Source organism: Phyllostomus discolor, chromosome 3 (genome assembly GCF_004126475.2).
Source record: "Phyllostomus discolor isolate MPI-MPIP mPhyDis1 chromosome 3, mPhyDis1.pri.v3, whole genome shotgun sequence".
Taxonomy (NCBI): domain Eukaryota; kingdom Metazoa; phylum Chordata; class Mammalia; order Chiroptera; family Phyllostomidae; genus Phyllostomus; species Phyllostomus discolor.
In genome coordinates this window covers 89,303,795-89,318,397 of record NC_040905.2, presented here as the reverse complement: position 1 = coordinate 89,318,397, position 14,603 = coordinate 89,303,795, and the positions used below count along the sequence as shown (strand labels likewise).

General features: G+C 49.7%; 1 protein-coding gene across 5 annotated transcripts; it reads right to left on the bottom strand.

Moving 5' to 3' along the window:
* Window positions 1-806: 806 nt before the first annotated feature.
* Window positions 807-14,533, bottom strand: CPSF4 (cleavage and polyadenylation specific factor 4). 5 transcript variants are annotated; one of them, XM_028530993.2, is made up of 8 exons: window positions 14,290-14,533; window positions 12,881-12,931; window positions 10,820-10,972; window positions 8,359-8,454; window positions 7,659-7,752; window positions 6,416-6,488; window positions 4,729-4,899; window positions 807-1,770 (listed from the first exon to the last, which is right to left on the bottom strand). In XM_028530993.2, the coding sequence occupies exons 1-8, from the start codon at window positions 14,390-14,392 to the stop codon at window positions 1,702-1,704; spliced, it is 810 nt and encodes a 269-aa protein (XP_028386794.1). In that variant the 5' UTR covers window positions 14,393-14,533; the 3' UTR covers window positions 807-1,701. The 5 variants fall into 5 exon arrangements, with proteins under 5 accessions (XP_028386794.1, XP_028386804.1, XP_035876615.1 ...); XM_028531003.2 differs by having other exon boundaries at window positions 4,729-4,821; XM_028530997.2 differs by having other exon boundaries at window positions 1,559-1,770; window positions 4,729-4,824.
* Window positions 14,534-14,603: the final 70 nt, after the last annotated feature.

Sequence of the window (14,603 nt, the reverse complement as noted above, 5' to 3'; positions counted from 1 at the left end):
GAGCCATGATGCCTTGGGCACGTACATCACACTCATCAGCTCAGCAGGTGGGGGATCACTTAGCACTACATTTGAAAGTGTTTCTCTGCTCTTTGCCTTGAGTATCCTAAGCACTTTTGGCCTTTTGTCACCACTTTTATTGTATAAAGCAGAAGCTGGGACTTCCAAGATTGTCTTTCCCACCACGTTCTGCATTACCCAGGAGTATTACACTTGAAGGTCAGTGGGATGATCCAGAGGAAAGCACAGGCCCTGAAAGCCCTATCTAGGGGTGTCCAACTTGCAGCCCACAGTGGCCATGAATATACAGCCCAACACAAAACTGTAAATTTACTTAAAACCTCAATTTTGCTCATCTGTTTTTGCGTTTTGAGTATTTAATGTGTGGCTTAAGATAACTTGTGGCCTAGATGCCAAAAGGTTGGACACCCCTGCATCTAATACTCTTACCTATCTTCATCAAAGGTCTTTAGTGACATGAAGGCCATAACTGGTTTCTTATTGGGGGTGTGTATGGTGAACCTGTACACTGCACAGAGTAGAAGGTGAGAACCCGAATTTGAGCATCATTCAACATTTGAAATGAAATGAGACCTGCCAGGTGGCTGTTCCAAAATCCAAGCTTCCAGACTTGTAGCTGCCAATAAAAAGGCCTTTTGTTGGTAGCATCACTTCCCTTCTGGAGATTCATTTGTTGAATGGGGACAAGCAGGCACCAATGTCAAAGCTTTGTGCCGGGCAGCTAGTGCAGCCACTAGCAAAGATCCCTTTCTTGGCATGGAGTGTCTTAAGTAATGAAACACGGCTTAAAAAACAAGCTTTAATCAACCTCATAAAAATTGTTCTTATAATTGAACTTGGATAGGCCCCCTTGCCCAGCAGGTTCCAGGTGGTTTCACATTTCCAGGCTCAGGGCGATTTCCATAGGCCAAACGTGTCCAAGTGACAGCAGACACTTGATGGGGCAGGAGGTAGGTGCAGAGGTGGACTGTGTCATTTATTTAAAGGGTTGTCTGCAGCTCCAGTTTAAGGTATACCTTAACCACTGTCAAGCATGTGCCCCAAGAAAATAAGCCCAGAGGAAGGACCCTCACATTTGAGAACCCTGTACCTCTTCTCTCAATTGTGCCTACCTTGCTTGGAAAAGGACCAGGCTGAGGCAACAAGTCCATTTGAGTTTGCCCTGAAGGGCTGCCTTGTTCAATCACATTGATAGGCACGGCTTCTGCATTCAGCAGGACATGGAGGAAGCAGGCATGACCTAGCTGCAGTTTTAATGATCCACCAGACCTTGGGGTCACCAAGAACTGGTGTTTAATGAGGACTGAGGGGAAAGGCCATCTTTCATACAGAACTGCTTAGCACAAGCTCTTCCCTGCAACTTCCTCCCCTCTCCAGAGGGCGGTGTTCAGGAAGTCCCAGACAGGAAGTGTTGATGCCTAGACAAACATGATGCTGACTTGAGGGACAGAAATGGAGCACATGTCCCTTCTCTTAAAAAAAAAAAAAATTACAGCAAAATGATAGGGAAACTGACAGAGCCCCTTACACTGATAAACCCCAGTGTGCTTGCCTGCCAGTTCCAGCCAGAGTTGCACTAACACTGGCATTGAACAGTTAAAATGCACACTCCCAAGGATGGCCCAGAGTGGTCTCCAAAATGGGGCCCCTTGGGTTGTTCTGAGCTGTGTCCAGCTGCTGTCACTGTCCACTGAGAAAGGCCAAGTGCCCTTTGGTGCATCTGTTGGCGTAGTGTCCTTTTTCACCACACTGGGAATGGCAGGAAAGGAAGAAGACAAAAAAAAAAAAAGTTTTCAAATGCAGTTTTCAAGTAAGGCAGCACCCACCAAATACCAGGTTGGGAATGGGGACTCCGAAACTCTCAGTGGTAGAGATTTTCATTCAAATACAAGGGAACTGGAACTACAGAAGGTACATGGAACAGAGACTGGAGCCAACAACTTGTCAGGTGGAAGAGAGACTCCTGCAGCCAGAGGATGATCTGAGAGCACACAGCAAGGAGCCCCTTCAGCCAGCTGGGCACATGGGCCTGCCCACAGAAGGGCTCCATGGTGGGTGGCAGGACGAGGAGAAGCCCATGGCTCCGGAGCTCCCCCACCTGTCCAGGAATCAAGCCCTTCTGTATGGCTGACCAGTCACTTACCTCTGAGGCACCATTCTGGGACTCCCTGGAGATGGGAAGGAACAAGGAGAGAGAGAAGCCACCTGGCTCCTTCCCCAATGGAGGGATGAGTGTGGGCTGTACCCAGATTTCCCCTCTCAGTTCTTGCACATTTGCCTAAGCTACCCATGGGGACAGGTTTCAGTCACAGGGTCAGAAATAGGACAATGATTAGAACTGGGTGAACAGACCTGGTAAAATCACCTCAAAAATCTATCAATGACCCTGATTTGTCCCAGCTCTAAAGATCCAGTCTGCCTTAAAACTTCCCTTCATTGAATCTTGTTGCTCCTCAAAAGCAGAAATCTACAAAAGGAAGTGAACGGCAGCCTCAAGCACAGAACAAGGAAGAGGTCCAGAGGTGGTAGGGGCATCCACTCTGCACAAACCCATCTAGTGCCCTCCTAGTCCCTGCTTCCTCAGCCTGGATTGTGGGGCTCTATTTGGTCATCACTACCACCCACAATTCTTGGCTGCTCTGCACTTGAGCCTGTCATCCTCGTGTTTTCAAGCCTGTCTTGTCTCTACGTATGACCATCTGGTAGAGTGGCCTATGTAGCTGCCAGTGAGTCCTTTGGCTGATGTGATGACCAGACCAGAGGGAGAGACTATGTGGACCCATTCACAGCACTTAGTATGTCTATCGGCCTCCACCGCTGATCTTGGGTAATCCAGGATTCCCACATGGCATCTTTAATACTGACTGTAAAGCGCTCCTGGTAAGAAGAGGTTGACAGGTGCCCACCCCAGCTTTCTAAGGTCCCAGGACTTAGGAGAGCTTGCTTCACGGAAGCCCTGCTGAAGAGTCCTGTAGGGAGGCAAGATGACAGCTACACTGCTTCAGGACACCTAAGTTTCCTTACTGTACTTGAGAACTGACTGGTTGGAAGCTGCTCAGCACAGGACAGAAGCCCCCATTTGCCTCACTTTCACATCCCTTTCTCACTTTCACTTGGTACTCTCCTCACCTGTCCTGGCTCAAAGTCAGAAATCTGAGGACTTCCCTGAATCCAGGTGCACTTTAACTTTAGTGTCTCTGGACACTGGCCTTCCCCTTCCCTGAGAACAAGAACCCCTCCCGGGGAAGAGCAGTCTTTGTTCCCTCAGCAGAGCCAGCACAGAGCACGCGCCCTGTGAGTGTCTGACCGCCTTGAGAAATACCCAGGGGGTCAGCTTTTCTATGGACTTTTAAAATATATGCCTTTTGACCTAGATCTTGTAGGCACGGATGCTCCTGACACCATCAGACAAAAGCTCACAAATATCTAGATATCAGATTCAGCACTGTTTTTAGCTGCAAAAATGATAATTTAATTGTCTACCAACAGACAACTGGTAAAATAAATTATAACTATATTATACAGTCACTGAAAAAGGTAAGATTTACATATACTGATATAGATCTACAATATATTGTAAAGAAACAAACAAAAAAAAGGTACAAAATATTATACATACCAGGACCCACCCCATTTATTTTAAAATACACACTACCCTGGTGCTCGTGTGAATAAAAGTTTAGAAGGGCAGTTCTCCAAGTGGGGTCCAGGAGTTCCTGGTGGGGCCCCCCTCAGGGGTTTTGAGGTATAAAGGGGTATGGAAACAAACAAAACCAACACAAAACATGAGAACAGAATATGCTGAATAACACAGCTGTTTTAGAAAAGGTGGGAATATGGGACAATACTCACTTTGTATCCTAAACACTTCTATGTCATCAATAAGTTTTTTAAAAAAGCATGTATTAACTTTGTATTTCTTCTAACAATTCCCAATCTGAAGTCTTTGTAAATCTTGTTCAATTACTGGTTGTTTCTACTGACTCACTTGTTAGTGCTTTTTTCCTCCTATGTTCTGTGATTTTCAATTGTGCACTCATTCTTTGGAACTCTAGCTGTGGGAATTCTGTGTGACCTGGGCTGAGAATAAATTCCTCAAAAAGCCAGGTGCCAGGAGCCAATCTGGGACTGCTTTAGCTTAGAAAACTAGCTTTTTAGCCTTCACCAGTGATAATAAATTCTCAAGGGATTCCCCCCACTCCTTTCCATCCAGAGCCACGAATGACAAGTTTCCTAGTGCTGTTTTAAAAAGTTTACTCTTTCCCTGAGTGTACTATTGTGTGTGTGTGTGTGTGTAGGGGATGAGAAGGGTATTCTGATTTCTCTGTGTGGGCCTAAAGCTTTGCCCCGTTCCCTTGAGTATGCCCACATGGGATTTGGGGACAACCAGAGGCTCCAGGGCTCATGCTCTTCCCTGGATTCCTGCTTCTACTTTGTGTCTAGCCTCTGAGAGATTTCTCCCAGGGAGAGATTTCTCTCCCTTCTTTTCAAGTACATTCCATTCACTGAACACTGTGTGTTTAATCATTCCCCATGGTCTCGGTGTGTCGTGGCTAAGTCGGATGGCCTCTAGTCCACCAATGGCCTACTTTCACTTTTATAATCAGAAAAAACAAAGATTTTTCATTTTCAAAATGAACTATTTGGGGAGTGAGGGAATGGCCACGACTGTGAAGACCCTTCCCTGCCCCCAACCCCAAGACTTACCTTGTAACACGTGACCTGCTCCAGCGGCCGGGGTCCCCGGTTGCCTGCACTGCTGTTTTGACTCTGCATGACCCCGATGACCTGCGGGGCTCTCTGCTGATTGGGAGAAGAGTTCTGACTCGTTAACTGGATCAAGGAGGACGACCTTTGTAATGGCGGATTGTTACTTTGCTGGAAAGAGTTACACAACACGGTTTTACTGCGGAAAACACGTGCACGCAGACTACCAATGGGGACAGGAAAAAAGAGGGCGGGACTGCTCCCGCACGACCAGCTTCTGCAGTGGCCCCGCTCAGGAGAGCAGGCAGAAAAGAAATGTCTGGTGATGATGGCAGGAGCTGCTGCCCGAAAATACCATGCAGACACACAGAAACGAAAAATAAAAGTAGAAAACAAAACACCAAAGAGACGAGGAGGTCTCTGGGGCAGTGGGGCGAGGGCATGAGCAGGCCTTACTTTTGTTTCTGAGGTTCTAGCTTCAGGTCAGGATGAACGCTTGGTTCAGCCAGATGTTTAGCAGCCTACACGGCGAGCGACAGTCACAGAAAAACAGTTGGAGGCTGATACGCTGACCTGCGGTCTAGGGGCTGAGAGGGCCCTCCACTAGGGAGTCATGTGAGCACAGGGGATGGGGGCTGTTGGGCTGGGGACTGGACAGCAAGGTCACTTCCCAACCAAGTGGTTTCTGGCTCTGGCCTTCATAAATGCAGGTACCCAGAAATAGAAACACCCAGGTTTGTCAAGGCTGCACCCACACCAAAGAATTCCCAGCTTTGCTGAAAAGGAATTCTACCTGATCTGCCCCATAATCTCTTGAGAGTGGGGGTCAAGTACAGAAATTTCTTCCGGCTGCTCAGCCTCCAGCACTAAGGAGGACCTGCTGGGGCTTTGGACACAGATTCAGAGTCCAGCCAGGTAAGAGATAAGGCTCAAGATTGGTGGGTGGGTTTACTCAGCCTGTTGAGGCACTGCCTAGTTCACTGGCCAGCACGATCTCTGGGCTCCCACCCACCACCCCAACTCCAGTAACCAAACCCAGGGTGCCCTTGGTTTTGGGGAGGCTGCTGCAGATTCCCACTTGTCCATGGCAGTTCCCTCTTTCCTTCTGCTTGACAGGAATCAGCTGGGTTTTAGGACCTGCCTTGCCTAGACAACTGGAGTCAGCTGGTCCTTCAGCCCTCTATTCCCAGACTTCCCTGCAGTTGGGAACATCCACACAGAGCAATCACAGCGCTGGCCAGAGAACTAGCCAGCCTTGGTTCTGCTCCCAGATCTGCTCCTGCCCAGCTGTGGTACCTCAGGCAAGCCCCCCCCTCCACCGCAAGAGTGGTAGACATGTGGCTCTCATGCTGCCTTCCACTCTGGCTCCCGAGGTGGGCTCTAGGAGGGTGCTGCTGAGCCACCAAGGCACTTGCCAAGCAAGGGAGAAACCAAGTGGGTGTTCAGTTCCAGCAGATAACCCTCCATCTCTAGATGCAGATGCAAACTGCTCTGCTCCCCGAATTAGAATTTTCTGTTGGAACTCAGGAAGACTCCCCTCCTGTCCTGTATTCTCCGGCCCTCTCACAAAGTCTCCAGCTGGGTCTGTGACAGACCACGCATTGACGGCGGCACCAAGTTCTCTGTTGCAAGGGCACTGCCAGGGCTGGCAGTGCCACAGGGCCAAGGAGGGGCCAGGACACAGTACCTTTGTTGGAGGCTGCGTCTGCTGCGGCAGTGGGGGCTGCTCAGTGGTTCCCATTGGCAGTTCAAATCGAGGGCTGGTCACCCAACAGCCAGAGGAGGCAAGAACAAGAGAAGAAAAGATGACAGAGAAGCTAGGTCAGGTGGTGTTCTCAAATTCTGGCCAAGGGAATGCCTTGGTCACTCTCTACCCAAGCACAGAACACCATAAACCACCTGAACTCAGCTCTGCCCCTGAGGCTGCAGGACAGTGGAAAGAACAGAGCTGACACACCTGCTCTGCTTATACCTGGCTGAGATCTGGGCAAAGGATGCTCAGAGAAATGAATGAAATAGCAACTGGTATCATCAGAGGGCACAAGCCTGCTCCATGAGGGGCTGTGAGCATGGAAATCCCTTCCATCACATACCTTCCTCTGCAGGGCCTAACTTTCTCTGACAACAGACTCCCTGGGAGACATGCCTGCCTACCTCACACACAGGAACTCCTGGGCCATCTGTGGGCTCCTGGGCATTCACCTAGGGAGTGGGACCAAGTCAAGAGCACTGGCCACCTGCCTATTGTGTCGCAGCAACCAGGACACTGCTCCTGTACAGGTGTCGGCAGTGCAGATGGAGGCAGCCCAGGAGGGGGATACTACTCTGTATCCCCTGAACCACCCAAAGTGACAGGTGTGCTGAGGCCTAGCAGAGGAGCACTGAGCTTGCTAGGCAAGAACTTGGCTTTGGAGGCCTGCAGACCTGCCTTTGAGCAGGTACCATCTCCTGCTGCCACACAACTCTGGCTAGTGGCTGAGATGCTGCAGTGTTCTCATGTGTGAAACAGGCCATTCTCTTCCACACTTGTGAGAGTTACAAGAACTAGTATATGGGAAATCCTAAGCTCAGTATCTCCCATTCAGGAGGCCTTGACACTGTATAGTTAGTTCCCTTCCCTTAGAACACAGGTTCTTAACCTGAGAGCCCTAAATTATATGCAAGGTGATGTGTACATGAGTTCTTCTGGAGCAAGGGCCCATAGCTTTCATCAGATTCCCTGATGCTGTGCCCAATAAGGTTAATTACTGGTCTGGCAGAGCCACCTCTGGGCTGAAGAAGCAGCAAGGGTCCCTCCCCAACCTTCCACCCTTGCCCTAGGCACTGTGCTAACACCACCCAGTGATCAAAGCCCAACTGAGCTCATGGGAGATGTACAGGATAGCACAAGAGCAGTGTGGGAGTTGGGGGAACAGGGGCTGGCTACTCACTGCATGAATTTACATGAGGGCCCCTCCGGGCAGAATCCCACGAGGTAATTCACACAGATAACTCTCCGAGTGTGCCGGTGCCTACACAGGGGACCTGTGGAGCCAAGTGTCAGGTCACTCAGACCACCCCTTCTTTGGGGCATGCCCTTGTGCCCCTCTGGCAGTTCAGAGCGCTGCCCAGACCACTGTGTGGGGCACAGAGAGCAAGAGCAGGGCTTCAAATGCTGGCTTTGCCTCTCATTCATAGGGGACACTGGGCAGGACACATAACCTCTCAAATACAAGTTTCCTTATTGAAAAAGCCACCCACACAGGTGCTTTGGGAGGTTCAAGTGAGCTGAGAGTGTAAAAAAGCCTCACTAGCTCTGGCTGATATGGCTCAGTGTACTGAATGCTGGCCTGTGAACTGAAAGGTCACCGGTTCGATTCCCAGTCAGGGCACATGCCTGGGTTATGGGCCAGGTCCCCAGCTGGGGGTGTGCCAAAGGCAACCAGTCTATGTATCTCTCATATATTGATATTTCTCCCCTCTCCCTCCAAAAATAAATAAAATAAAATCTAAAAAAAAAAGCGCCTCACTAGCCCCCCAAATGCCTAACACCATATTTTGTTGGAATAGGCAGGATAGGTAGAGGGTCATGTGAACAGAGGAAAAGAAGACTGGCTTCTTGCAAGGGGGTCCAGCCACTCTGACACCTACCATGCTTGCAAAAGCCACGATCGTACCAAGGGCAGTCCTTGATCTTGGACTCGGGGTCAATGTGCAGAAAGGGGCACTCCTTGTTGCTGCACTCTCCTACAGGAAGAAAATCAGACATGTGTCCACCTGGGGCAGCTCTGGAAAAGGTGGACCCAGACCCACCTCGGTTTCTCCCAGGCCAGGGCCCACAATGTGGCAAAGAGGGCCAGGTGGTTCTGGCATCTGGTCCCAGCCTGGTGAACCCCGAGACTCAGGAGAGTGCCTCAGAGCCTCGGTTTCCTGACCTGTATGTGCGCTGTGAAGGTCCTCCCCTCATAAGTGTCCATTCTGCCACAAGGGTCAATGACATTCACAAAGGTGGGCAAAGGGTATACACTTATATCAAATAACTCATGGCTCCACCCCTTACCCAAAGATGGTGCCCGGGGCACTGTGGTGTGCCCGGGTATGCAAACATACCACTTGAGACTAGGAAATTACTGTTCTACTCTGATCAGCTTTTCACATGCCCTAGTTGGGACAGGGGAAAGATCTGAGGAAAAGGGAAAAGTCTACCTTTTAGGGCAAAAATAGGGGAGTTGAGATTTGGAAACTCAAGGCCGGGTCCCTATGATAGAAGGCAATGAAGCCTTTATGAGAGGAGCTGTCTCAGGAGCAATTGGCCCAGCTGCCACCAGCACCGTTCACCCAGCTCGGTTCAGCCACCTCCATCCTTTCCAATCTATGTTACGTGCAAAAGGCCAGTCTGGGAAAATGCAAACTCCTCAGACCCACAAGTCCCCATGTGGTTTCACCCACCCCTCCCCAGTTTCCTCCTCTTCTCCAGCCACACTGGCCTCCTAGCTGTTCTAAGACAGACAGTCTTCTACCAGGATTGGCTCCTGCTTAGCCTTTGGATCCCAGCTCAGGTCTCACGTCCTCAGAAAGGCCTTCCCGACCACTCTACCCAAAAGAAACTCCTCATGTGGATCCATCACTGTTCATCTCCTTCAGAGCACTTATCACACACTTCTCTTCTTTATCTGTCTCAGTGGCATATAAGCTGCCTCTTTCCCTGGGCTACTAGAGCAAAAGCACCATGGGGTAGGGAATACACCTGTCTTCTTCACCACTATCTCTTCAGGGCCTAGAAGGGGGACCCTCACCTGTGTCACAGGTGAAAGGAGCTACAGACAGTATGTCTGCACCAGGTCAGGCTCTGCAGGGGAATGGCAGGCAGGGATCTGTCGCAAGGGCAATAACTTGGGGGGTGGGGGGCAGCGGTGGTGCTGGACTGAGGATTACCAGCAGAGAAGTAGGGAACCCAGGCCAGCTTGCAGAGCCACCCCTGAGAATCTGCTCAGGAGGGCTGGCTCCTGCCTTTGGGGCCAGATGTGAGAAGGCTCCCATGGAGAAGCCACTGCTTCCTTCCACGCTGGTTCCAGTGCTGCTGGGAAGGGGAGGGGGATAGGAAACCTGAGTCCTATTTCTGTCTGTGCTTTGACTTCAGCTTGTGCTGCCTCTTGAAAAAGAGCCACAATTGTAATTAATAAGCCAGCAGGCCAAGCCTGTTGGGCTGCTGAAATAATTAGTGTCTCCTCTGACAATACTGCTTTGAGAGCAAGCAGCAGGTCTGGCACTCCTCAGCCTACCACAAAGGGTACAGCAGGCCTCCAGCCTCCCACCGGGCCTGTACACAGAGCCTGGGGTCGGCAGTCCTGAGGCCAGAGCGGGCCCTCATCCTGACCAGCAAGGCCTTTTCCTGGTCAACCTCACTCAGAGCACAGAGCCAGGAGGTTCTAGTTCTATCCGAGAGCACGACAGCTTGGCCGAGCCCTGTGCCAGCCCCATTTCCCCACGCAGTTCACTCAGGACAGCTCAGGCCACATGTACTCAAAGCAGAGATCGAGGCAATCTCAGTTGCAAGGTGAAGAGCAGAGCTATCTGTTACCAGAATATAATTCCCCCAAACTTGCTATTCTTAAGGGATATTTAGGACAGACAAGCTACTACCTAGGATCACATGTCCAGAGAGAAGAAAACAAAACTCTGGCCTGGGGGGCAATCAGTTGCCACACAGTAAGAAGCTGACTTAAGGGAGATGGTTGACTTGAGCAGAAATAAGGCTTCCAGCCAGCTGCACTGTTCATCCGTCCACCTGGAGACCCTCTTTAGTTCCAAATTCCCAAAAGTACCTGAAAGTGCTCAAAAAATAATAGAAGAAGCGGTACAAAGATGTTGGGATTATTAGGGAATAATCATAACTTCCCATGATTAATGGGCCAGCTGGGGTTGGAGGGCAATGCCTAAGGTTCTCATCTGGAGCTGGAAAGATGGGAGATGGTAGATACTGTGGGTGCCTGAGCAGCTGCTTAACTCCTCTGGGTTTTGGTTCTTGGTGGAGTCTCCTCAGGGCTCCTGATGTAGGGGGATTCTGGGTGCAGGGAGGGGTCTTGCTACACACCTTATAGAACTGCCTTACCAAACTTCGAGTAGAAGTAGCACTCAGGCATCTTGGTCATGTCATACTCATGCAGGAACTCACACTGGTCCCCCTTCTTGCATAGCCCCCGCAGCCAGTGTTTGCATACCACTGTCTTCTCACCACTAATGTGGCGAAATGGGCACATGCCCCCTGTGGAGGAAGATAGAGAGATGTGACCCTGAGTCCAGGGACACTGGGCCTGGGGGAGCCAAGGTGCCTTCTCCCCATACCTCCCTGAAGCACCCAAAAGCAGCATGCATGTCCCAGAGGGTGCTAGTTGCCCCTGGCGGAAGGCAATGTGATTTTAGGCAGTACGGGGGCACACATTTTTAAGTTTAAATAGTTAACGTATTTTATTTTAATGTGTTTCAGTAAAATCTAACTAAAACGTCATGATTTCACAGATTTTACTGTAAGACGGAGACTTGACAAGCCCAATGGTGGTGTGGAGGAGTAAGTTTCTTTCTTTCTTTTTAATTTTTATTTATTTATTTTTAGAGACAGGAGGAGGGAGGGAGAAAGAGAGGGAGAAAGAAACATCAATGTGTGGTTGCCTTTTATGTGGCCCCCACTGGGGACCTGGCCTGCAACCCAGGCATGTGCCCTGACTGGGAATCGAACCAGCGACCCTTTGGTTCGCAGCTTGTGCTCAATCCACTGAGCTACACCAACCAGGGCAAGTTTATTTCTTTATTTAATTAAAAAAATAGTTCCATGATCCACAAACATGCCAAAAATTGTAGGGGTAGTTAAAGAAAGACTAGGGTTTGGAAAACACAGCCCTAAAAGACAGAATGTAAAGAGGAGCACCAGCAGAAGCCTGGACTTCAGGTGGGCTCCATCTTTAGTTAAATTGCCACATAGCCTCCAATAACTGAGAAAGATCAACTACAGAATTAAAGAAATGTATTGCACAGAAACTGGGGGAGGTCTGTCTTCTGCAGCAGGATCTGAGTGATCATCCACACAGACAGGAGAAAACCATACTCTGGGAAAGTCATAATTCTAAATAGTGGCCTGGTGGGACTACTGGGAAGGCCAGACCAGAATGAGATTGTGACTGGGAAAGATCTAGGCCAGCCCTGTCGGACAGAACTTTCTGCAATGATGGGAATATTCTACATTTATGCTGTCCAATAATAGCCACATGTGACTATTAAACACCTGAAATATGACTAGTATGATTGAGGGACTGCATTTTTAATTTTATTTAATTTTAATTGATTTAAATTTGAATAGCCACTTGTGGCTAGTGACCACTGTATTAGTTAATGAAGAGACGGCCATGGTGCTCCTGTTAAGGACAGCTTGCTAACAGATGGTGGCAGGTCAGAAAGGCAGAAGTACTGAGTGAAGACACAGGTATGAGACCAGAAATGATGATGGTTCAAATAGCTCAATGGAGTGGTAAATGACTGAGTTATAGAACCAAAACTTGCCAAAATCAGCCATAAAACCAACCGTGCTCTAATTCTGTGCTCCCTATTCAAACTGGTAATTGAAATTTAGTTTCCAAGTAAATTTGCCTATAGAAAGAAAAATGGCCAGACCTCCCTATGGTATGTAAGGTCTCGCCCAGCTGATACTTTTCCTTATGAATAGTCTGGCTCATGTAGCCTCTGTGGGGCCTGGTGAGTATGAACAAGACTCCATGAGACAGACTACTGCAGGGGGTTTTTGATGACAGGACACAGAGGACAGTAAGCCTGTGCAGACTATAGTGGGCTCAGCCACTCACTAACTCTTTGACCTTGAGAAAGTTCCCAAACATCTCAGTGCTAGGAGTTTCTGTTCATGTCATATAGATCAGCTTCTGGCCACAAGGAGAGTGAGGTGAGAAGGCTGATTCAGCACTGGTTAAATCTGGTGTTTTAGGTTTTAGGCAGAATACCCCATCATGTTCCTAGCCTACCCAAACTACAGTTTCATCTTAGGACACTGTTAGCGTGGAGAAGGCACTGTAACCCAGAGTCCTGATGGCCTACATGTAAGTCTGCTAGGGGGCAGAGTGGTGGAAAGCCCCTCAGGAGGAACATAAAGGAACCAGGGGTTTCTTACCTTTGCCACAGGCAGCTTTCAAAAAGAATTCACAGACGGCAGCCCCTGACTCTGTAGAGAAGAGGGAAAATGAGAAGGGTCAAACAAAGCAAGGTACAATTGCTACCGGTGACATCTGAAGACAGAGAGAGGAAATGCTTCTGGCCTTTGACCTACAAAGGGTTCAAGATACAGGAAACAGGCAAAAATTGTAAAACCCGATAAAACAAGAAAAAAAATGCTTATGTCGGTCATTCCCTGCAAAATGAGACATATACACTGAGACCAGTTATTATTCAAGGCTTTCTGAGAGCCTCCTCTAATAAAGATGCTTTCAAGGAATTAGGAGTGAGTGGGGGAAGGAAGAATGGAGCACAAGATCACCGAAATTAATTACCTGGTGCCTGGACCTTCTAGAGGCCTAATGTGAGGCAGAGAGAGGGAACAATCTCACAGGAAACACAAGTGAATGGGGACTCTGAGGAACAAGCTCCAGAGAGAGGATATTAGGGAGGGGAGAGCATAAATGAAGAAACACAAGCAGGACGGCTCTTAATACTCAATACCAACACGATTATTAAAGGAGTAGTCTTTTGCTTCTACAGATGCAGTTGGTTCAGCTGAGGGAGCAAGGGAATACAGGCTGACTGCATGTGGTAGAAGTCAGTCGTCTCAGGGTAAGCTGTTCCAATGAACCCAGTAATTCACCGGCCATGGCTATTAGAATAAACCTTTCGGTTTCACAAAGTTTTCTCTATAGCAAATGTTTCAGAATTGCTGAAAACCCAGCATCTCTGAAGGCCACTTTCGTGCCTCCACTTGCTAACTTGCATGGGATTTCTTGGCTTCCGGGGAGCAGGAAATTTTTGCTAGGACGAACTTAAAGTGGTGGAACTAGGAATCCTGGAGGTGTCAGTCGTTTGCATTTCAAAAAGTCTGAAAAGGGAACTCAGGCAGAGGCCTGGGTGTGATTAAAAGACCCAAAGTTGGAGTCCAGAAAACAAGTGAGGGATAGGCTCCCAGGAGTGTGAATCCTAGGGGAATGGAGCTTGAAAGTCAAATTGGGGGTATTCTGCAGGAGAGGTGGTTCTCTCGGCCAGACTCTCCCAACGGCCCAGTTTTGATGAAAGCAAGAGGGAGATCACAGTGGGGGCTGGATGTGGGAAAGGGGGTTATATAGTACTTTCCTGCAGTTGGCGAGTGTGTGGGGGTGGAGGAAGGTTTTCCAACCCAGGATACCCGCCTTCATTCAGTAATTACTTTAACAGCCAGACATGATCTTGCCCTCCAGCAGATTGTCTTAAGCTAGCCCCAGGGGTTCAAAGATCCGAGGAAGGTGGGCTCCGGAGTCCGAGTCCCAGGACCGAGAGAGACGGGTCCCAGTTTGAGTCAGTTGCGCCCCTTGCCCGCGACCCCGGCCCCACGCTCACTGTCCATGCCGGGGAAGGGCAGCGGCTGTGCCCCTAGCTGCTGCTCCACCGCGATCTCCAAGTCGAACTTGATGTGGTCCACGCTGGCGATGATTTCCTGCATGGCGGCGGCGGCGGCCCCTCCGGCCTGGCTACTCCCCAGTACCTTGCCACCCTCACACCTCTACCCGCCACCTTCTGTCGACACGGCGCACTCCTCCGCCTCGCCTTGCCTAACCTGGCCGCCGCCGCCGCCGCCGCCCGAGGTATGCCGGGAGCGCCCAGATCCCGCGCCGGCCCTCCGCCTGTTCAGACCCGGCCAATCGAGCGCGGAG

What these genes read in the sequence shown, in the direction of transcription:
- CPSF4 (XM_036020722.1), bottom strand. Translation starts at nt 14,392, where the DNA reads ATGCAGGAAATCATCGCCAGCGTGGACCACATCAAGTTCGACTTGGAG. An exon ending in GAAAGCTGCCTGTGGCAAAG is followed by an intron (nt 10,973 to 12,880) that starts GTAAGAAACCCC and finishes CTTCCTCCACAG; the next exon opens with GGGGCATGTGCCCATTTCGC. An exon ending in AGCAGGTCACGTGTTACAAG is followed by an intron (nt 1,771 to 4,728) that starts GTAAGTCTTGGG and finishes TGCCATTCCCAG; the next exon opens with TGTGGTGAAAAAGGACACTA.